Source organism: Capricornis sumatraensis, chromosome 4 (assembly GCF_032405125.1).
Source record: "Capricornis sumatraensis isolate serow.1 chromosome 4, serow.2, whole genome shotgun sequence".
Classification (NCBI taxonomy): domain Eukaryota; kingdom Metazoa; phylum Chordata; class Mammalia; order Artiodactyla; family Bovidae; genus Capricornis; species Capricornis sumatraensis.
The window spans coordinates 153,095,002-153,118,000 of record NC_091072.1 but is presented as its reverse complement, the minus strand read 5'-3'; the positions used below and the strand labels follow the sequence as shown (position 1 = coordinate 153,118,000).

The following is a 22,999-nucleotide window of genomic DNA, read 5'->3' as shown; positions in this document are numbered from 1 at the left end:
TTTCTGCCATAAGGGTGGTGTCATCTGCATATCTGAGGTTATTGATATTTCTCCTGGCAATCTTGATTCCAGCTTATACTTCATTCAGCCTGGCATTTCACGTGATGTTGTTATGCCCAAGTCACAAAATCTCCCAATGACCACCAGGGAGCCGATATCCGGTGCAAAAGCAAGAGAGTTTTTATTATGAAGCTCGAGCTGGGGCTCCCACCGATATCGACAAAGCGGCTATAGGGAGGAGCCCCGAGTCTCGGGTTACATTGCTTATATAGGGAATATTCAGGTAAAGGGGGATTTTCAGGCTGAAGGACATCTGATTGGTTACCTTCTTCTATAGGGTTGTGTGTTGATTCCTGATTGGCTTTTACTTTCAAGGTAAATCACAAGTTCCTGAACGTAAAGTCAGGAGGTTTAACCTGAGGGTCGGTTGGCTCCTGGGCAGTGGGGCAAGGTTGGGTAATATACAAAGTCTAAGTCTTTTTGCCTGGAATTTACAAAATGGAGTTCTTTTACAAGATGGAGTAGCTTAGGCTCTCCAATGTACTCTGCATGTAAGTTAAATAATAAGCAGGGTGACAATATGCAGCCTTGACATACTCCTTTCCCAATTTGGAACCAGTCTGTTGTTTCATGTCCAATTCTAACTGACCCCAGACCAGTTGAAACCAGAAGATTGAGAATGCTGACTTCCAGCCTTCACCCAATCAGAACAATGTCCACGGGCTGATCACACGCTTCTGCTTGAACACTGTAAGACTACTCACTACCCATTCCAGGGCAAGACAGTTTTGAAGGCATTAGCCTGCTGTGGCCCCTCCTTTCCTGGCAAAGCAATAAAAATAGTTTTTTACTCCATGTAAAAAAAATAAACCCCACACTATCTCTGAGATTTAGTCTGGCACCAGTGAAGAGGCTGAATATCTGCAACACGGGGAAGCTAAGGAAATTGATTAAGCTGAAGGCTTTTGTCCACACATCAGCGTTGGCTCATGAATTACATAATGTACCCCAGGAAGGCAAAAGGCTACTATTATGGGAACCAGTTTTTAGGGGCGCTCAATTTTCTGTAAATGTAAAGCTCCTCTGTGGGTGTGTGTGTTTATTAGTCGCTCAGTCGTGTCCGACTCTGCGATCCCACGGACTTCTCTGTCCATGAAATTCTCCAGGCAAGCATACACAGGGGTGGGTTGCCATTCCCTTCTCCAAAAAGCTCCTCTAAAAACCTCTTAATAAGTAAAATACAGACGCTTTTGCTTCCATTAGGGCTAAGACAGTAAAATAAACTCTGGCTGGCAGAAATAAACGTTTTTAAAGAACACAGTCGACAATGCTCAGTAAACAGTCACACGCCTAAAGGCGACCCCCAAGCCGGCTACTAGGGAAAAGCCCGTGAGGGGTCACGAGTCGGCGACGGGGGCGGGGCAGGACTTCCGGGCTGCTCTCTCGCCACTGGCTGGGCTGCCTGGCGTCCTGTGCAGGAACCGGAAGTCGAGCTCACAAAACCGAGGAGGCGGGGAGCTCCGCCGGCTTTCGTCTGCCGTTCGCCCGTCTCCGGTGTCAGGCCTGAGCTCCGGCCGGTCGTCCGCCGCCGCACGTCGCTTGCCGCCATGGCCCTCAGCGATGCCGACGTGCAGAAGCAGGTGAGCGCCAAGCTCGGCTCCAGGAGGCAGGCGGGCGCATCCCCGGCCTGGAGGGTCCCCGCGGCGGCCTCGTCGGCCAGGCCTCCCCGGTTCCTGGGGCCCGGCCTCAGCTGCCGGCCGTCGGCGGTGGGCGTGCCCCGGGGCTGTGCGGGTCGGCGCTGGCCCTGGGGTCGCGGTGCTGGCTCGGCGCCTCGTCTTTCGCGGGGTGGGCGGGCGTTGAGCGTCCAGGCTCGGCCTTCGGGGAAGGATCCTCAGGCCACGGTTTTTAGGGAAGTCGGCCCCTTCTTTGTGAAGTTTGTAGGAAAACCCTGACTAACGCTTACTCACCGTCTTGTGAGTCTTGTTACGCGAGGAATTCGGTGTTTCTTCCTTGGAAATTTCCATTTCCTCTGAAACGTCTTTGCTTTTATTCGTTATCTAATCAGCGCTCAGAAGGGCGGAGTGTCTCCTTTAAGTGCATCTTCGGCTGATCACAAGGCGGCAAGAACAGCGTCTGTGGGGAAGGTTAAGGCGTCTACACCAGGTGCCGTGCGGGCTTGAGCATCAGCCCGTGCGGCGTCTGAGCGTCCCTGTGGGAAAGGACGCGTTGCCCTCCACACTGCCTAGTAGTGGTCACGCCCCGGCCCTCTCCCTCCCTGATTAGGATAGAGCGAGAACTAAGGGTTTCCCAGGAAGAATACCTTATAAAGGTAAAACCGTGGTGAAAACCAAAGGCATCTTTTGTTTCTATAAAACGGTAAGAGTGAAGGCCTGTACCCCTACACGCTCCTCGGGGTCTCCATCAGGGGGACGCCTGCGCTCCCCGTAATTCTCAGCAGTGACCGGGCTGAGCACCAAGCGCAGACCAGACGCGTAGAAATCCTGGGTGTCCAGATTCCTTACCCCCCTGTATTCAAGTATTTGTCCATGTTGCTTTTCCTGTCTGAGAAGTATGGTCATTTATTTCAGCAAATCTCTAAAGGAATCTGACTGCAAAAGGGTAAAACCGAGTAGATTTAGCAGGAAGAAGAAAAGTGTAATTTAAGGCAGATTTTTCTGTCTTGGGGCGGAGTTAAATGTCCTGAAGCAGGTGACTTTTCTCCTGTCGGAACTCCTAGAGGCACGGTGTGTTCCTGTTGACTGTAAACGGGCTTCTCTCATGGAGGTTAAAATGAGTGTTTTGCTCTAAGCTGTGCTGATCTAGTCAGATCTAGTAGCAGAAGGTCCAGCAGGAGTGATAAAGGCAGATAATGCAGATTTGAATCAGGGTTTACCTCTGGAGGCCAGTGTCTTTTAGCATTTATAAACTGTATTTATTTCCTATTAAAGAGTTTGTGGGGTTTTTTGGATTTGGACCATTTTCAAAGTCTATATTGGATTTGTTACAACATTGCAACATTACCTAAGAAGGGAAATGCACTTCAGTAAATGATTGTTGAATGAATCAGAAAAGGCATATTTTCTTGTCACTCAAAAATGAAATAACCTTTTCCTTCTTCTAGATTAAGCACATGATGGCTTTTATTGAACAAGAAGCCAATGAGAAAGCAGAAGAAATTGATGCAAAGGTAAGATTCTACTGCCTAGGTTAAAGAAGTTACCAGAGTTTTATATGGTCTTGCTTTCCTAATTAGTACTGAATAACATTGCTTAACAGAGCAATTTTGAGTTGCATAGTATGTCTATATGTTATGTAAAATTGTTATTTTCTCTAGGTATAATCAAAATAGGCCAGAATATACCATTTAATACTTAATTTTCATGGTTCTTTTAATTTATTCTCTGGTAGTACAAATAAAGCCTATATTTCCCTGTGCTGTACACTATATCTTTGTTGCATGTTTAATATTGTTTTGATGACCATCTGAGTGCTGCAGTTTCTTTTATAACTAGTTTCCTTATTTCTCTCTGGGACAAATATTAGTGCTTATGTTTCAGCTGCCAATTGCATTTTTATTTTAAAGTAGTCTTATCTCCTATGACACCATCATCTGTACTTATTTCATGTGATAGGTGTAGTAATAAGCTGTTAGGCATTTATTTTAGAACATGAAGGTTCCGGTAGCTGTGCAAAACATTAAATATGTGAGTGAGTAACTTTAGCTAACTTCCAAAGTCATACTTTCTTACTGCCTGAAAATCATAGACAGTTGACACACTGAGATAGCCTTTGTAAAAAGTGACTACTCAAAAAAAAAAATTTACTTCAGATTAAAAAAAGAAAGTGACTACTCAATAATTAACACTAAAAAAACTAATACATTTATATAGTTTATCATTTTAAAAGGACTATTAGATTTTGAACGACAAGGAAAGAATACTATTTATTTTTTTATTTTATAAGGGAAGACACTTAGATTACTTGACCAAATATTTTAGACAGTAACTCAGATCTTCTGACTCCAAATTCTGTATCTTTTTCATATACAGAATCTTCTGATTGTATACTTTGTAAATTTGTTTGTGGGTACTATTATCCTTGACTAAATTTTTACTCTTTGGCTTCATTTATGATCAAAATCACTGATCTTTCCTTTTGAACAAAAGGAATGAGGAGTAATCTTTGAAGATGAGTCATAACACTTTTTCATTTTAGATACAGAATAAAGTGAATTTAAGCAAATACCCTGGTCACCAGCAGCTTAAAATAAAATCGTCAAATCTGTATAATGAAATAATAATAATTAATTTCTTGGTAGGCAGAAGAAGAGTTCAACATTGAGAAAGGTCGTCTTGTGCAAACCCAAAGACTGAAGATTATGGAATATTATGAGAAGAAAGAAAAGCAGATTGAGCAGCAGAAGAAAATGTGAGCTTTGAAAATCACTGGGCTGAGAGGGTCCAGCAGGTGCACTGGGGTCAGCAGATACGGGTTCTGGTTTTATCTGGACCACTCACTGCTTATCTAACCTCGGTCACATTGCTTAACTTCCCTTTCCTCACTTGGGAACATGGAAGCCTCACTGGATTACTGAAAGATACAGCTGAAATAACTGATAGTCTTGCCACTTGGTAAGCACTCAATAAAGTAAGCACTCAATAAATATTTTGTAGTATTTGAGAATAGGTGGGTATAAAGCACTGCATATATTTCAAGGAGTTCTGTTTGGGTCCATACAGAGAAAGGTATATGCGTATCTGGAGAAGGGTTTACATTTTTTTCTCTGCAGTTCTAGTGATGATACTTTTCCATGCCTTTTGCAGTCAGATGTCCAATTTGATGAATCAAGCGAGGCTCAAAGTCCTCAGAGCGAGAGATGACCTTATCACAGTGAGTAATTAGTCCCTTCAGTTATAGTATTATAAAATGTTTGTCTGTTATCGAGAATTCACTAGTTCATATTGGATTAAGGACTTGATTAATAATTTTTAGAGAGAAAACCTTTGGTTAGCAAATCACTACACTAGATATTGTAATAAAGAAATGGATAAGATACGGGTCCCATTTTCAAGGACTCACTGCTCTGACAACATACAGACTCTTCTGGGTCACATGACTCATGATGGAGGACCATAGAGTGTCTAGGGTGATGGGGACTTGAGGCGGGAAAGCCTGAATGGAGTAACATTGGGGCCCTGAGTGCACGTGAGGAACCTTTGAGTGCTTTCAGTAGAAGGGTGTTGAAGTTTTCTTTTTATTTTATGAAGAATATCATATATAGGATTCATGATATAAGTTCATAAGTATATAGACTAAATTTAACAGGGAAGAGGTTAGACGCAGAACCATCTGGAGAGTGTTGTCATCCAAAGGACAGGGCAGAAACATACACTTAGGTCAGGCAGCCTGAAGGAATTTGAATTAATTCAGAAACCAGGGACTTCCCCGGTGGTCCAGTGGTTAGGTCTCTGGACTTCCACTGCAGGGGGCACGGGTTCAATCTCCTGTCAGGGAGCTGAGAACCTGCAAACCACATGGCATGACCAAAAAAGGGAAATTCAGAAACCAGTCACGGAGGCCTCTGTATGCCCTGTCACTCATATTGTCATGGAGGCCCTAGGTTTCTTAACAAATGGAGAGAGAGGTAAATTTGGGAAGGAAGAAACTTGCTGTTGTGATGCTACGATTATATACTAAAAAAATACAACACCCGAAAAACACTAAGAACTAGTGATTAGTTCAAATGGTGACTGGCTACAAAGAGAAGATACAGAAACTGATAGTTTTCCACATGCCAGCGGTGACTAATTAGGGATAAATGTAAACGAATAGGCCCAATGTGGAAAAGCTGTAAAACTGGAAATATAAAATTGGAAACACAAATCTGGTAAGGTGCTGGTAAGGTGTTGGTCTTGTCACATGACTAGTGTGATGGCAGCAAGGACTGAGTGGGTTGTCAGTGTTGATGCGTTTTGTAGGACACTCTGGACGTTGGCTGTGGGTTGATCTTCCGCCGCCTCCTCTAAGACTGATACAAAATCCTGAATTTCAGGCCTGGCTGCCTAGAAGAGTGGTGGTTCCATTAATGAAATAGGAAGTCAGGAGAGCGGACTCTTTAAAGAACAACAATCAGATCACTTTGGACCTATTTAGAGGGACCAGGAAGCTTCCAGATGGAAATGTCTGCCAGGGTGTCTCAAGTGCAAGGACCCACTATGACATAACAGCAGAAACTAGCAGAATCCTCTAACATATAGCAGAAACTAACACAACATTGTGAACACAAGTATACTCCAGTAGAGAAAAAAAGTAACTCCCTTAACACCTATTATGGACCCCAGAGTAGCCAGGGCTTCCCTGGTGGCTCAGACTGTAAAAGAATCCGCCTGCAATGTGGGAGACCTGGGTTCAGTCCCTGGATTGGGAAGATCCCCTGGAGGAGGGCATGGCAACCCACTCCAGTATTCTTGCCCCGAGAATTCCCCATGGACACAGGAGCCTGGCGGGCTGCAGCCCATGGAGTCGCAAAGAGTCGGACACGACTGAGCACAGCACAAGCACAGCAGCACGGACTAGCCAGAGTTGGTCTGCTTCTTAAACCCTTACACCCAGATGTCTTTCTGCTTTCAGTGCCAACTTGATCTTTTAGTTTTCACTCGCCTGTTTTCATTTCCTAGTTCGCTAGGTTCGCTTGAGGGGGGCAGCTGTGTGGGCTGCAGGGTTTTCTGTGGCTCAGTCCTGTAGGAGTCGAGACGAAAGACTGTGTCTGCACTACAGCCTTTTGAGGGTGACCATGAAGAATTGAGTCAGTCATAGCTTGGAGACGGAATTGGAGAGAGCAGCAGGAACCAAAGCCAGGAATTGACAACACGAGCAGGAAATGGAATTGTCCGGAAGAGCAGGGAGTATAGGAGCTGAGGCTGGAGAGAGACACCAGGGTTTGGTTAGACTTGATGCCTACTCAGGAGTGTGGAACGTATCCTTTGACCTTTTCTCTTAACTCTTAATAGGCATGGAGATCTCATGGAGGGCCTTGTAAAATGCAAACTCCAGGCCCCATTTTCCAGAGATTTTGGTGTTCTCTTCGGGCACAAACAGCCCAGAGTAATCTTGTTGCAGGGCGTCTAAAGGAGCGTGCTGAGAAGTACTGCTGTAGGATTAGGTTTGTGTTGGAGAAAGAGAACTGGTGATGTAGGGAGAGAAAATGAGGTTATGGCGTAACTTGGATCTGAAGGTCAAAAAGCAGAGAAGCCTAGACCAAATGGCAGCAGTGGTCATTAAGGGAAGGCCAGGGCCTCGTCCACAGATTCTTAAAGATTGGAGTCTGTAGGAGTTGGTGACTGCAGGTTGTGAGGAGCCGAGAAAGACTTCAGGTTTTCTTACCAGGTAAGGCGCCTGGATAGGTGATAGGAAATACAGGAGGAACAGCAGGTGGAGAATATGATGAATCTTGGCATTTGAATGGCTTCAGAAGACCAGGTGAGTTTAGGAGAGAGGTTGGGGCTGGCATATAGACGGCTCTCAAGCCCAGTCTGTGTGTGTGGATGAGCTCATCACCATTGTGGGTGTAGAAGTCTACTGTCAGGCAACAACCTGAGAAGCCTCGAGCTTAACAGCCAGGAAAACAAGACGTTGCTAAGGACGCATGGGGAAAGCAGTCACGTGGGAGGAGAATAAGAAGCCAGGGACAGAACTCTTTTTCTTATTTTGTTGAACTGTTAGCATTTTGATAGATAGCAAATGCAGTTATTCTGTAACATGCAGCGTTTCAGAACTCAATGTGAGCTTTTGTTTTGCTGATTAGAATTTTGTGAAAATAAATGTTGCTCTTATTTAGTTGTTCTAAAGCACTTGTTTCCTTAGGCCTTTGCAGCCTAACATTGTCCCATTGGGTACTTTTCGGTTTAGCAAACCCCAGTAACGAACCCCAACTATGAGATGATGGGGAGCAGGGCAACATGTCCATGTTTCAGTGCATTTTGCTCTTTTAAAACCTTTATTTTTCCAGCTTGCGCATAGAATCAAACTATCGAAGGCAGGGGATTTGTCAAGCAGTTGACTAGGAAAGGATGGGGACAACAAATGGAAGGACATGGTAGCAAACAGGCGAGCTCTGCTGCCCGCAGCGCTTCGTCCTTTGGTTATTCTCTACTGGTGACCTCGTCCCCCTGCCTGCCCTGATGTTTCCCAGTGTTAGAGCCCATTTTTGGGGTCTCTGTGAGGTGTGAGTTTCTGCGTCACCACTGTCTGTTGTTTGGTGGGTGCGTTTTTTAGCTTCTCTGAACCTTCCATTCCTAATAGAATGGGGAGAGCACACGCCTGAGGGTTCATGTAGGAGGAGTGCCTGTACAGTGCCTCGTGCAGAGCAGGCAACGGACAGTTTTTTCCTGTCACTCCCTGAATCTCACACCGTGTAAGGTACTGTTACTGTTGTTGGGAGAACACAAGTAACCTGTAAAAATTCTGATTTGTTGGTCCCTGAAGTAGAGATTTCCGGTGCTGTGATTGAAGGCCAGCTGACTGTTCACACCTGGAAGGACCAAGGAAACATGGTTCTGTCATCGTCATCATAATCAGGTTTTAATTTCTTGATTTCTAGGAGCATAGTCCTAAATTTTCAGGAACCTAGAGGCAGGTTCAGGTGGACAAGTCTCAAAAAAAAAAATACTGATCTGCAGGCTGAGAGGTAAAGACAGTAACTTACACCTCTCTCCATGAGGCGTCAAGCTGCAGCCAGAAGGTGAGTTTAGAATCAGTATCACTGGAGTGTGGATGGCTAGTAACGTTGCTGCTCATGACTTACCGTCCCCATCTGGAGGGCACCTCTGTTCAGTGGGCAGGAATGCTCTAGATAGGGCACAATACAGTTTCACTTAGGGTTTAGCTTTCTTGTCTGGAGTTCAGTTTTCTCAAACTTCCTATGGCCTTGCTTGTAGTTGTGGGCGGTGTTAAGACTCATTTACCCATTTCTAGATTTTTCATAGGGGTTATTATAAACGCCTGCACTGCTCTTTAGAGGTTGACTTGAGTCTCATAATGTAAGGCTGTCTCCAAACTCCCCTTTCCACCCTTACCTGCTTGACCAGTGTGGATGGTCAATTCTAGCATAAAGAAACGTGCTTGAGGGATCTCTTGGTAAGGAGGGGCTGAAGTTTCTTTCAGCCAGATGTTGTATAACACAAATGCTGTAAATCTTTGTGCCATAAGCTTCCTAGATTATGAAGGCTTAAAATGCTTGGCAGTGGTTCCTGGAAAGTGGTGGGGTCAAGGGTGACTCACTCACAGAACCACTTCTCTCTACCCTCACTTCCCAAATTCTGATTGGTCTCTAGGTGAGCATGTACCTTCCCTCTCCTCTTTAAATCCCCCACAATCATTCTAGAGATTGTGTTCAGTAGAGTAGATGCGTGGAAAACTTTCTGGGATGCAATGTTCCTGACAGTGTTGGGTGGAGAGCAGTGGAACTGAGGGGTATTATCTCTGCCTGGGTCCACTTTCAGTCAGTAAACCAATGCACGCTTATCACTTACAGAGTACTTTCCAGTGTGTTCTTTGCAACCATGTGAGATTTCTGTTTCTGTTTAAGTGTTCGTTACAGATGATTAGAAAATACAAACTTAACACAAAATTGAAATTGATAGTCCAGCCTCCTTAAAGGTAAACATTGATGACACTTCGTTCTCTGTTCAGAGACTCTTTTTTTCTAAATAAAAAATAGAACCCTCTTACATGACTGTCTTATGTTGGAACTTGCTTTTCCGGTCTGTGTCTCATCTTCTGTGTCAGACAGTAGGGCTCTTCTAGAGCACTGTCTGCCTGAGAGCCGAGCTAGTGCTTCTTCTGTGTGTCTGTCCTTAGCACAGCATCTGCTTGGCTGTACACCTCAGAGAACGTTTGTGGAGGGAAAACCCAGCCACAAAGTGAGACCTGATTGGACACAAGCTGGGGCCAGCCCCAGGTGGGTTCTGAGCTGGATACCCAGGTGCTTGGACAACTTTTTGTTTTCCACCCTTTGTAGGACCTACTAAATGAAGCAAAACAGAGACTCAGCAAAGTGGTAAAAGATACAACCAGGTACCAAGTGCTGCTGGATGGACTAGTCCTCCAGGTAAGTCTGCAGGTCAGATGTGCCACAGATGGCCACACACCTGCAGAACTAACAGTGTGAGAAGCCAGCTGTGCCCCTCCTGTGTCGTCTTGTAAACACACAGCTCTTGCATGCTCTCATCTTGGCTCCTTGCCTTGTCGAGGAAGAGATGCTTGGGAGGATGGTGGTATCTCGCAGGTTGAATGAGACTGATACCTTTTTACTGGTTCTCTGTAACCCTCAACTATAAACCTTCCTAATTTTATTTTACCACTGAAATGCTTGTTTTAGGTATTGAGGTTTAGACCACGGGCTGTATAAACTGTGTTTCCTGCTCAGCTATTTAAATAACAGTATTTGTCCTCTACCTAGTTGTATTTTGTTTCCATCCCTAGAGCATTGTGTATATTTATCTGGTGTGTGACACCAGAGTCTTTCCATGTCATTGTGCTGTGTAGGCCCTCTTTAGGGGAACTTAGGACTTTCCCCCCAACTCTGAGAGAATTATAAAGACATTCTGGTTGCTGTTGTTTTATTTTATAGTTTTTGCTGATTGCATCTGTTTGTGCTTTAATAGGGTTTGTACCAGTTGCTGGAGCCCCGGATGATCGTTCGCTGTAGGAAACAGGATTTCCCTCTGGTGAAGGTAAAGTTTGAAAAAATCCTTTTTCTTTTTAAAGATCAATGTGTTGTGTATGAAATGACAGCTCAGCCATGGAGACTGGAAGAGTCTTAACTCATTGGAGATTCTGACTTCAGTGTACCCAAGCCTCTGATTTACTGTCTCAAAGAAATCAAGCTGCCGGCTGTGTTAACACCCTCCTCCCTCCCTGGAGACCTTGTAATAGCATGATCTGAAAATTCAGTAAGAACGGTACCTACTGGATTGGAGCCGAGGATAGGCAAGGCCACACAGAACTGGCATACTCCCAGAGCAGCAGGGCTTAGTGCTGCCTCAATACTGTGCCACACCTGGAGGAGGGCAGTAGGTGCCAGCTAAGGGACAGCACAGCATCGCTGCCAGGGGCCTGTGTGGAGCTTCTCTCTTAGGCGAGGAGACCTTGGCCCCAGGGAGGACCAAGGCCATGGCAGGCACACGGGGCAGCAGAAGGGTAGAAAGCCCCCAGCCCACCAGCTCTGAATATGTGCCAGCTATTCAGTTCAGGTCGTTCTTCCCTGTAGCTCAGGGTCAGGCAAGGTTGAGAGAGCTTAGTCCCTTAGTGACTACATTTTTAACACACCATATGTTTGTGGCTGCCCCGAGTCACTTGTCTCCTAGGAAAGCAAACTGCCAGGTGGGGAACTGTGTTCATTCTTACCTCCACTGTAAACTAACGAGCTGTGCCAGGGACCCGAAGCCGGGCCTGGGCCGCCCACCTAGATGTGGGGCGGTGCCCCTTGGTGGGCGTCACTGTGAAGCTGCTGGGGCCGGGTGCCGCCAGAGTGGCATCTGCCCTCTGCGGTGGCACTGTCTGAGATCTGAGGAATAGGAAGAGCTCAGGGTATGTGTCCATCTGTGCAACTGGTAATAGGACCAGACAAAGGCGAAGGCTCCGTCCTGATGTTTAGTGTCTTGCTGGAGCCTATACCTGGTGGTCCCTTCAGCTAGGTTAGAGCCTCTCCCATCTACCCTATGCCCCTTCCCCCAGATCGCTCCTTTTTAAAAGGCGGTAAAAAGTGCGCTAAATTTACCGTTGCTCCCAGTTTTAAGCATACGGTCCTGTGCTTTACATTCGCTGTTCTGCAACTGTCCCCACAATCCTTCTCCAGAACTTTCCATCTTCCAAACTGAACAGCATCTCCATGAGCCCCTGGCAGCCGCATCCTGCTGCTGGAGGATCTGTATCACGCGGCTGCTCTAGTGCCTCTGTAAGAGGAATCACACAAAGCCTGTCCTTTGGTGATGGGCTTGCTTCACTTGGCATATTGTCTTCAAGGTTCATTGATGGCATAGCCAGAGTTGGAATTTCCTTTTTTAAGGCTGAATCTATGGACCACATTTTATTTACTCGTTTGTGTTTATAGACTAGACACCTGGGTGGTTTCTACCATTTGACTGTTAAAAATAAGTAGGAATATCTTTGCTTATATAGATTGTTGGTTTTGAGGGTGACTGTTCTGTGTGTGTGGTCAAGTTGCTCATTCGTGTCTGACTCTTTGTGACTCCATGGACTGTAGCCTGTCAGGCTCCTCTGTTCATGACATTATCCTGGCACGAATATTGGAGTGGGTTGCTGTTTCCTCTTCCAGGGGATATTCCCAACCCAGGGATTGAACCCACATCTCCTGTGGTTCCTGCATAGTTTTTGATGACACCTCTGTTTTTTTGTTTTTCCAGGCTGCAGTGCAAAAAGCAATCCCTGTGTACAAAGTCGCAACCAAAAGAGACGTTGATGTCCAGATCGATCAGGAGGCCTACCTGCCTGAGGAAATGTAAGGAGCGCTTCTGCTTTTACCATGCAAGGGCTCTGGCTGCGTGAATAGCCACACGCCGGACCTTCCTCGAGTCCGCTGGGCTCAGCTTGCTGGAAGGCAGTGTAACCCCACTCATCTGTGCCTCCTATGAGCGCCTGTTGGTCTCCTTCTGTGAACCAGCTTCTTGTGGTTCATCCTGCCAAGAAGCAGAACAGATTTTGTACCCAGAACTTGAAGCTCGGTCCATGTGTGACTAGATGCTGAGAAAGGGGATGGTTCCCTCTGGCCAGGAAAGTAGTCACGTCTGGCTGGTGGACTCCGTGGTGTGGACTGAGCATCCGTGGTGCTTCTGCTGATGACTGGGTGCAGTGGGGTTGGCCACAGGAGCTCCTAGGCAGGGAGGCCAGGGCACTGTTCCCTTGTAGCTTTCCAGCTCTTGGCAGCTGCCATGAGGTAACGTCTATGCGGAGCTGACCCAGGGCTCAGGATCCAAAGCCACTCTGCTGATGGGTAATTAGTGGCAGGCGGAGATTGAACCGACAAGCAGTTTGAGGTCTGGTAAATAGCAGGTTCCAGTCAGGGCCACTGTTCCTGGTGTTTTGAGTCTGGACACTTAGAAAAGTCAGACAGTACATACCCTGGATGGTGCAGCATCTACTCCAGAATTAAGCGGAGATGCTTCACCCCTGAGGGGTTTGCTGACAGCTGACTGGAGCCTGGATCAGATGAGGACTGGGGCTGTTGATTGGCTAATGGGGACAAAATTCCCCTTTTTGTTCTGTAAGGGAGGGACAAGGTGTTGGAATTAACAAAGTGAAATTGGCACATAGTCACTTGGGATGAGTTACAGTTTCAAACTGATGGTGTATGTTTATTGGCCTCTACTCAAGAGGAAGAAGGTAACTGCACCACAGGCCTGTTTTCCTTAGATCTATACACATGGTTCTTTCCTGTGTTCTTTGTAGAGCCGGTGGTGTTGAGGTCTATAACGGGGACCGCAAGATCAAGGTGTCCAACACACTCGAAAGTCGGCTGGACCTCATAGCCCAGCAGGTGAGTGTGGGGGCACTTCTGTCGGTTGGCCTGTGGTTACTTTGAGGTGATGAGGAGAATGTGGTGTTGTTTGGTCTTTGAGATTTCTTGCTCTTTGTACGTTTTTGGACGTTTTCTTGAATGGAGGTTTGGACACTTAGTGTCATTTGCTCAGGTGACACCATGTATATGAGGGTGGGCTTGGGGATAGAACAAGGGCTTTGTCTGTCTAGGATCTCACTACATGTGAGATGGATCAGGAGGTGCTTAAGAGATGCTTTACTGCGGAGTTGCTCAACAAAGGCTCTAGAACCCTACACCCCTGCACGAGTGACAGAAATCAAGTCGCTTATTAGCGGAATTGCTGCAGGGCACCAGGCTCTTTAAAGTGTTCCTGTGTTTGCAGAAAGCGGTGAGGAAAGTTGAGTTGTCCCAGGTGTGGGGCCTTTTTTAGGGGTGCGGTCTGTGGGTAAATTTGTAAAACTAGGTGAACTGAAAATTTCCTTGCCAAGGTTGTGTTGACCACACGTGGATGGCAGCCGCTGTCCTGAGGTTGGGCCCTTGGGGTTTTCCAGTTGGCACTGGACGCTGAAGCACACGCCTGCCTTGTCTGCTCAGCACAGGCTGGGTGCTCTGTCTGTTGCGAGCGCGTCACTTCTGCCCATGTCAGAACATGACGGAAGCCCCGGATGGTGGTGACTTCTGCCACTTCTCTTTGTCCCCATTAAGCAGTGGCCTGAAGCCCGCAGGTGTGATTGTCACGTCTCTCTCGGCCTCTGCTGGGATAAGTGCTTGGCCCTGCTCAGGTGGGTCCTTGCCAGACCTCACTGCCTCACAGAAGTTCTCCACTCTTCACAGATGATGCCCGAAGTGCGGGGAGCTTTGTTTGGTGCAAATGCCAACAGGAAGTTTTTGGACTAAGCCAGCAGCAGGTGCGTGGCGCGGACACTCCGAGATGGCCTGTATTGCTTCCTCCTTGCTGTCCCCTGCCCTTGTCTGTCAGCGGATGCTCCTCCGTAGCTGACGTTCTCCGACTGATGGGTAATGATGGGAGTCTCGGTTAGTACGTTAGGAAACCTTCCTCTAGTTTGTCTCAAAGCAGCACAACTTCCCGCTGTTCTGTAGCGCGCAGTCGCAGGGCCAGGTGTTGGGGCGTGCGTGCCCCACACCTCCTGCTATCCTGGGCTCCACCGTCCAGCCTAAGTGCATGTGGGCCTCATCCCTTCCGGCAGCAGCAGCTTCTCGCCTACATGTTTGGACCTAGAAGTGTCTGTAAATGTGATTTAAGGTCTATTCTGTGAATCTGCTCTATTTATTAAAACACAACGTGGAGGTGGATGTCGCTGTGGTTTATTACACAAGGGCTGCGACTTCTACTGGGTGATCTAGAATGCAGGAGCCACAGCCGGCAGTGTTGGACCGCCGACGGCTCCCTCCCTCTTCCTCTCCTTCTGCTCCTTCTCACCCATCTCTCACCCTGCGGCACCCTCCTAGCCCAAAACCCTCCACAAGGGGCTCTGGAGGGGCTGACAGCTTGATTAAGGGTGGTGTATTAGATTTGGTAGCGTTGGAGACGGTGGCGGTGCAGGCCCGGGGGAGAGGAGTTGCTGTGTGTTTGGTGCATCAAGACTTAAAACCCTGTGTGACCTGCAGATAAGGTGTCTGTTCTCCACCCTCAGGATGACCTGAGTTGCCTCAAGTGTAGCTTTGTCCTGAGTGGACGCAGCTGGGAAGACACGTGGTCTCCTCAAGGCCTTCACGTCACACAGGGCTCCACGGGGTGGAGGGTGTGGGGCCGGGGGACCCCCAGCCTTGGGACGGCTGTCCTGGTCCTCTTGAACTAAAATACAATCCTGCTTTTCCCCACATCAGTGCTAGGATGAACTAAGTTATTTACTCAGAATTAACAACAGCAAATCCTCAAACTGACTCAGTTGAGATGCAGTGACGACCCTGTCTGTTCAGCTGGCAGGCTCCTGAGCACTGGGGGCCTGGCCACCCAGGGATGGGCCTGAGAGGGAGAGGGCAGGGTGCGAGGAGGGCAAGCGGCAACCGTGACGGCTGCTCACACCCAGTGCTCCCTGACGCCCCGGGCGACCCTGAAGAGTGGGGCTGTGACCAGTGCCCTTCTGGAAGGCCGACCCGAGGGCAGGGTTCCGCCCCCGCCTCACTCCTGGGCGGGGACTGTGCCACCAGCACCGAGGGACCCTTACCTGCACAGTTGCTGATGCCGCTGTAGCTGTTCACTGCAGCTTAAGTTTGGATTTGAGTTTCCAAAGCTACATCGAAAGACAGTCACTAGTTAAAGAGTCTGCCTGCCCTTTTGTCGATACGACATCTCGGATTCCTTGTATGAACCACCCCGTGGGGTCTGTCACGGGGGGTCCTTCCCCTCTCGGGGCCTCCTTTATAAAATGACACACTGAGGGCCCAGTTCGGGGGCGGGGGGCAGAGTGGCCCTGAGACAGGAGACCCCTCTGCCCCCAACCTTCCAGAGGCATCACTTGTGGCAGCAGCTACGGCGCCTGCAACACAGCCAGACGTGGGCTTGCTGAGCACAGAGTCAAGGTCTGGACCCGCAGGCCGACAGGACCCCAGTCCAGCAAGTAAGGGACAACCTGGGAAGTCTGTTCTGATCCCACGTGAAGGGGGAGAGGCTTACGCAGTGCCCAGCATCCTGCTGTGGCATCTCAGGCACCTCCCATGGGCCCGCAGCTTGGCTCCCAGCAGCTCACGCCTGTCAGGCAGCTCCAACTGCAGATGCCCCTGGGGGCTGGAGTCATGTCCTGTCACAGGCCAGCACACTGCCCCTCCCTGGCCCCTCCACCCTCCCTTGGTATTCAGCCTGGGCCCCAGCTGGGTAAACAAACCAAGCTCTGAACACAGACCGCCAGGGAGGCTGAGGCCAAGGACAGTGAAACAGCCCTAGCAAGAGTCCTTCCTTGCCGATCCCCAAGAACTGTCCCCGGGCAGTGGGGAGCATGGACAGGACTGGGCAGCGTCTGCAGCTGATCTGTTTCCGCTCCTCAGCATAAACACACATCAGCGGGCTGGAACCCACAGCCCAGAAACTGTCAACTAATGCCTGACAAGTGGCAATGATGGCTCTTTAGTGAATGGTGCTGCGAAAGCTGGACATTGACCTGCAAAAGAGCTAGACTGCTGTCTACACCACTCAAAGATGGATCAAGCTCCTGAGATCATTAAACTCCCAACAGCGGGAAAAGCTCCATGACCCTGGAACCTAAAGCACATGCACCAGAAGGTGAAAGAAACGAGTGAGACCACATCAAACCAAGAAGCTTCTGCACAGGAATGGAAAGCATCCACAAAACGAAAAGGCCGCCTACTTAATGTGGTGGGGCGGGGGCCAGCTGCAAGCACACACCTGATATGGGGCTAATACAAGAATTCACAGACAGCAACGGGCAAAGAACACAAGAGAAAACGCTCAGTGCACTTAGGCATCAGGGAAACCACTAAGATCACCTTCCATCTGTCACACTGGCCCTGAATCAGTCAGAACGTGGAGAGGGAACCCTAGTGCCCTGCTGGTGGAAATGCACCCGTGTCCACAGCAGCAGCCAAGGTGTGGAAGCAAAGTGTCCACGGACAGGCGAATGACGATACAGTAAAAGTCGCACAGAAACACATACTCGATTTCCCCGATATGTAGACTCGATTAAAAAACGCAAACACAGAAAAAAGATGGGATATGTGATCCGCAGAGGCAGGAGATGGAGACTCGGTGAACTGGGTGAGCCCCAGTGTGCAGTTACAAGGTCAGTGTGTCCTGGCGGTGTGGTCCTCAGTGTGGCAACTGCAGTTAACACTGCTCTGTGTGAGAACGCTGCTAAGAGAGTAGATGCCAAATGTTCAATGGCTGTTACCCGGTGGTGATCGGGCTGCAGTATGTGGTTGTCAGGTCATCGCGCTGAACACCTTGGACGCACACAGTGGCCAAGTGTCACTCACCCTAGATAAAACCAAGAATGTGTCTGCTGGTTGACGATGGAACATATCCTTTCCATATGGCTGGTCTCGAACTTCCAAATGCACATTTATGTGTGCAGACACATGAACTGAGGCACGGTGGCCACTCACTCCACCACCATACAGAAAAAGAGCACGAGGCACCTGCCTTGCGGAAACTGCTACTGGAAGAAGTCACTGGCTACCAACTTGATGGCCTCCACAGTGAACAAGGTCAGGTCACCGCTGCCCCTGGAAGGGAATGTTGAGGGCAGGGGGCGTCTGCAGCCGCGGGGACCAGCTCCAGCCAGTGAGGTTCTGGAACACTGCGGTCCCGGTGAGTCGGGGAGCTCTTCTGTTTTACTGAAGCCCCCTTTCTTTTTATTGATCCACTTGGCCTGTGCCTGAACTCCTCACGGGCTCCCTGGTGCAGGTCCTACAAGTTACTTCTGTCTCTCATGTATGGACCCTTGTGATGACACGTGACCAGTTCTCCAAACTAAGCCCGATTGTGAGATCCCCAGGGGCGGCTATGTGGGTCCCATGGCTTTGCCTTCACACTCAGAGCACGGCCACATCAGCCCCTCAGTCCAGCCTCGTGTCCGTTTCTCACAGCACAATCATCTTGGTGTGCGTCGCTGGCTGGGGACACTAGGGGAAAGTGTTAACGCCCTCTGAGTCCTCAGGTCACCTTGTTCCCACACCCAGCATCTCCTGTCCACCCCTCCCCTCTTGAATCTTCGTCCAGAGCCAGGTCACTGTCAGCTTCCCTGGGGTTTACTCCCGGCACCCGGGGACCAGTCTCTCTTCCTCCAGGCTTCCTGTCCAGACCTGGACAGCAGTGCCTGGCACTGGGCCCACCTTTTCTGAGTCGATGTCACCCTTTCAGAAAACCGCCGATTGCGGTTTTCTCCCCCAAAACAAAGCCCTTGGAGATACCCACAACATGCCGGCCGCGCAGTAATGAAGACAGGCTCTCCCGACACCAGGACCTCCTCCCAGCGCCCAGTTTCTTCTGAGATTTTGATTCCAAGGCCCACAAGTTCCCAGAAGAGGGCAGACAGAGCATGTGGGCAGCTGGAGCAGCGGCCCGGGGCCTCCCTGATGATAGCCAACCAGGATGTGAGAGAAACGTCTTCCCAGACCCATGGGAGAATGTCCCCAGTGCCCTGGGTGCCGTGTGATTGTTGGCACTGCAGCTTCTCAGGCTACAAAATCTAAGTCACAGTCTGTCCGTTTCCAAAAACAAGACTTTGGCTTATTTACCAACGTCCCGTCCTGTTACCCCTTCTCGAGTGTCTGCCTCTGCCTAAAAGAAGGACGTTCCACTCGGTTCCAAGGAGCCTGTCTCCCAAAGTCCCAGAAATGGGACCCACACGAGGTAAAGAGTGGCCCCAGCAGATCATTGCAAGCTCCAACTATGCTTCTTTTCTGCACAATGGACACCTTCCTTGTTGGAAGTGTGTGTTCTTACTGTTGACAGTGGTTCTCATCCACCAAACACATAAAGCTTTTACATGTGGCTCAGGTGGTAGGGACTGGTCAGAGAGCCCGGAGGCTGCCCTGAGGCAGCTGAACCCCCAAGCACAGAGCTGGCTCCCTCACAAAAGACCCCGGCCTCCCCGTGGGGCTGGTAGACGACTCAGCCGTGGGGGAGGGGCCAGGGGTGGCTATGGGGGCTGCTGGGGTCAGGGTGGGAAGCTGAGGAGGGGCTCGTTGGAACACCTGCGGGGTCAGGGCTTAGGAGCAGCCACTCCTGCCTGGGCTCCTCTCCCCCTCGGATTCCGCCCTGGCCATATGGCCGGCCTCTCTCCTCACCCGCTGTGCCCCTGTGCGCCCTGGGCCGAGTGTCTCAGCAAAGCATGTCAGTGGAGGCATGGCAGGGCTAAGGGGGCGACCTGTGTGTCCCCACTGACTTGGCCAAGACACAGCTGCAGAACCAGTGTGGACAGGAAACCTACGAAGGAATGCATGTGGGGGCAGGCGTGTGTTATTGGGGGGCGGGGCCCTGGAGGACGGCAAGGCTGGGCGGCGCCTTGCTCACCCTGGCCTCGCTGGTCCACTTGCCCAGTGGCCGTGAGGACTGGGGGCGGCGGCGGCACAGGCTTGGGGGTTGGGGGAGGGATTCGAGCCAGAACGAGGCTCAGGGGAGCCAGAGCGGAACCAGCCAGGAACGGAGCGGAGACTGGCCCCCGGGGAGTAGCCCCAGTCAGGGTCAGCACCTGCACACACAAGCTTCTCTCCAGTCAAGGTTACCATGCACACACAAAGGTGCGTACACACACGCACACACACTGGCTTCTCTCCTGACCCACCACGGACGGGCGGATGGGTGGTGAGTTCTGCTCACACGTTGCTGGCGTCCAGCCTCTTGCCCCACTCGCCTCCCTTTACTATGAAGCCTGTGGGGGAGTCACATCCTCCCTCCTGTCCTGTGCGTGGCTGCGAGATTACCAGGTGCACAGAAGGGCCTTCGTTCCATAAATGCTGAGAAGTGACATCTCAGTTCCTGGGGCTGGGATGCGACGTGCTTTCCTCCTGAATCAAGCCTTGGACATGCTCCAAGGGACCAACTGCAGGGCTCTCAAAAACCAGTCATCCTGCCACCCTCTGTCTGGAAGAAGCTTCAGACCCAAGCTCTGAGAAGCGGGCAGTGCTTTTCCAAACTGAGAGACTTCTTGAAGGCAGCTGCGTGGTACCCACATCACCGTGAACGCCAAGGGACGGGCTCAGAACACCACAGCTGCCTTCATGGCTATTCTCTCACAGTCCCTCTCTCACTTAAGAGTTTGGTTAAAATAACCCATGGCAACAAACAGTGAGCCTGGGTTGTAGAAGGGGAACAAAATTGGTACAACCTAAGACCCAGCACAGCCCAAAATACATAAATACTTAAATAATAAAAAACCCAAAGGAAAACCACATGGCCAGGAAAAAGACTTTGGCGGCCAGTGATTGGGGGAGGGGATAGCCTGCAGACCAGAGGCATTCCTCCCAGAGGCCTCTCCAGAAGGGTTCAGGGTGAAGGTCGCCTCTGAGGGCCCGGCCCTGGATGAATCTTGCCCTAGGGGTGCTCCCCATTTATCAAACTCAGCCACCTCTCCTCCCAGTGATGGAGAGGATTAGAGACAAAAGCCATTACTGTTCAATACGAGGGAACCTTTGCATGTTTCCAGACATCAAATGGCAAGCTCCACCAGAACTGAGACCAACCCACTCTTCACTCACGACTGGCTTCCTGTCTCTTCCCTGGTTCCTCCCCACCAGCTCTTGTTTCTTATGCCAATCTGAAGCAAACAAGGGTGCTGGGGATGGTACAACTGGGGCTTAACAAGTGTAAAGGTCAAACAGTAATTCTGAAAATGGGGTGGATTAACTAACACGTTTCACGGAGCCAGACTCCAGAGCTGACCAGTGGAAGACACTCTGTTTTGGTCTCAAGGAGACAGAGCTGGGAAACATACCCTGAGGGAGTCAGCTAAGCTCTGGCTAAAACTATCAGAACATTCTGGCCTTTGGTGAGTGATTCATGTCACCGCAAGAGAAGTTGCAGCTGGGAATCCAAAAGTCAGAACCAAACTGTACCTGTGTTCCGGGTGTGGTGCTATTCCACATGGGCCCACTCATCAGGACAGCCAAGGGGCCAGGGTCCCAGCCGCCTGCCCCCCACTCCCCCAACCCAGGCCAAGGAGACTCAGAATCAAGTGAGACAAGCACTCCGGCTGGCTTCATGTCAAAATCGAGGTTCATGCATGACGTCCACTTTAAAGTTAACTTTTCTTAAAATGACTGATGTAGAACTTTACAGGAAAGTGTGGGGGACTGACGACACTGTGAGCATGGCAGGACTGCAGTCTCACAACGGCATCAGCCAACTCAGTGACGACATACCAAAGGGGGACAACGTGACCTCACACACCCGCGGGCCACAAGGTCACGGCCCAGGAAGCAAGAGATCCCTGGTGAGGCCTGTGGTTTAAGGATAAAGCAGACCAGGAGTCCTGAGTGTCTTAACGGCTTACAGCCACCTGATAAGAAGATGGCCAATTTCTCCTCCCCTACCCCCAACAACAAAAACCTTCCCAGAGCACACTGCCATTCACAGAGCTGCCCACTGCCCTCCTAGCCCCAGCAGCATGTTACCTACGGGCCCCAGTGCGGGTGTCGGAAAGGTGGGGTTCGTACCCGGGCCTGGGCAGTGAGGGCGTCCCTGGGGCCCCACACACCTGGGTAGGCAGTGTGTACAGTCCCCACACTGCTGAGGCCTGCCAGCCAGCGGTTCTCCACGGAGCACCCCCGCAATCCACACGGGGCCCTCGGTGACTGAGGGGGCCGCCTCTCTGGACGGCGGCACTGGGCCTCACTCAAACCTCTGTCCTGGTGGGACTTTGCCTCGATGATAAAAGACGACAGTGACACGGGACACACACAACTCACACATCACCCTGCTCTTTTAAGAATGTACTTTATACAAAATAACCAATTCATATGGAAATAAATCTACAGACCTCCAAGGATCAGAAAGATTTTTAAACAGTTGTTTTAAAAAATTGTCCAACACACAGTATAGAACTAAGTACTGAGGTAAGTGTGGCTCTCAGTGAAACAGGGGATCAGCAGACCAGACAAAATATACACAATACAAAAATAAATAGCATTCCCCTTCCCAGTACTGGCCAGGACCACGCACAGGAATCTGCAGCAGGAGAGCGGGTGTGGGCCCAGCTGGGGGCAGCGTTCAGTGCCTCGCTCCCGGGCCCACCACCCTCTCCAGACACACAGGACACGCAGCTGGTTAAGAGGCTTTTCCGCATCAGCCGCCAGGGCTCAGCGAGGGAGAGACCAGGCGGCCGACGCCGCTGACCATCTGCTCGGCCAGGGCCCGTGAAGCACAGGAGGGTGCAGCAGCTGGAGGTCAGGCTCGCACCTGCCCCACACGAGGACACAGCAGGGGAGGCCCAGCGCCCCAGGGAGACTCCAGACCCAGAACAGGAGGAACAAGTCTCAGTTGAGGGCTCAGCCCCTGGGCAGGGGAACCTGCACCCAGGGGCGGAGGCTGCACAGCCTGCCTCCCAGGCACCCCGCTCTCCGTGGGGGCACCCTGGCCCTTCCCCTGGGCTCTGACTCGCTGGCCACAGCCGCTCTCCAAGGGTCCCTGCCTCGGGGCTGCTGGCTGAGGGATCCTGGGAGAATCCAAACCGGGACCTGAGAGCTGTGTGTGTGGCTGAGACAGAAACTTTCAAAAAGCGAGAAAACCCTGAGCCCACGCGGCCCACTCCTGGAACTGGCAGGAACCAGCGCCAAGTCACAAGGACGCTCGCGGGGTCTGAGGGCCAGGCTGGCCGGGGGCTCTCAGTCCACACGAAAGGCAGCCTTGTGAGAGCCACCCGGCCCCGCCCAGGGAGGACACCCTGCTCACGACAGGCGCGAGGGCCCCAGTGAGGCAGGTGGACACGGCAGCACTAGTCTCACTTTGAAGGCGGGACAAGAAAA

At 50.3% G+C, this 22,999-nt stretch overlaps 2 protein-coding genes across 2 annotated transcripts in view; one reads left to right on the top strand and one right to left on the bottom strand.

Moving 5' to 3' along the window:
• The first annotated feature begins 1,497 nt into the window (after positions 1 to 1,497).
• On the top strand, positions 1,498 to 14,846 carry ATP6V1E1 (ATPase H+ transporting V1 subunit E1). Its single transcript, XM_068970754.1, has 9 exons — positions 1,498 to 1,640; positions 3,122 to 3,187; positions 4,319 to 4,428; positions 4,824 to 4,890; positions 10,019 to 10,108; positions 10,665 to 10,733; positions 12,426 to 12,520; positions 13,468 to 13,555; positions 14,393 to 14,846. The coding sequence occupies exons 1-9, from the start codon at positions 1,608 to 1,610 to the stop codon at positions 14,453 to 14,455; spliced, it is 681 nt and encodes a 226-aa protein (XP_068826855.1). The 5' UTR covers positions 1,498 to 1,607; the 3' UTR covers positions 14,456 to 14,846.
• A 2,842-nt stretch (positions 14,847 to 17,688) lies between these two features.
• Positions 17,689 to 22,999, bottom strand: part of CECR2 (CECR2 histone acetyl-lysine reader) — a 122,436-nt gene continuing 117,125 nt past the window's right edge. Inside the window, 1 exon segment of the mRNA XM_068971538.1 lies at positions 17,689 to 17,758. Coding sequence (XP_068827639.1) covers positions 17,689 to 17,758 — 70 coding nt within the window.

Bases quoted from the DNA above. Each gene is read 5' to 3' on its own strand.
- ATP6V1E1 (XM_068970754.1), top strand. From the start codon at position 1,608: ATGGCCCTCAGCGATGCCGACGTGCAGAAGCAG. The intron at 10,109-10,664 runs GTAAGTCTGCAG...GTGCTTTAATAG, and splicing joins TGGATGGACTAGTCCTCCAG to GGTTTGTACCAGTTGCTGGA. The intron at 12,521-13,467 runs GTAAGGAGCGCT...TGTTCTTTGTAG, and splicing joins GCCTACCTGCCTGAGGAAAT to AGCCGGTGGTGTTGAGGTCT.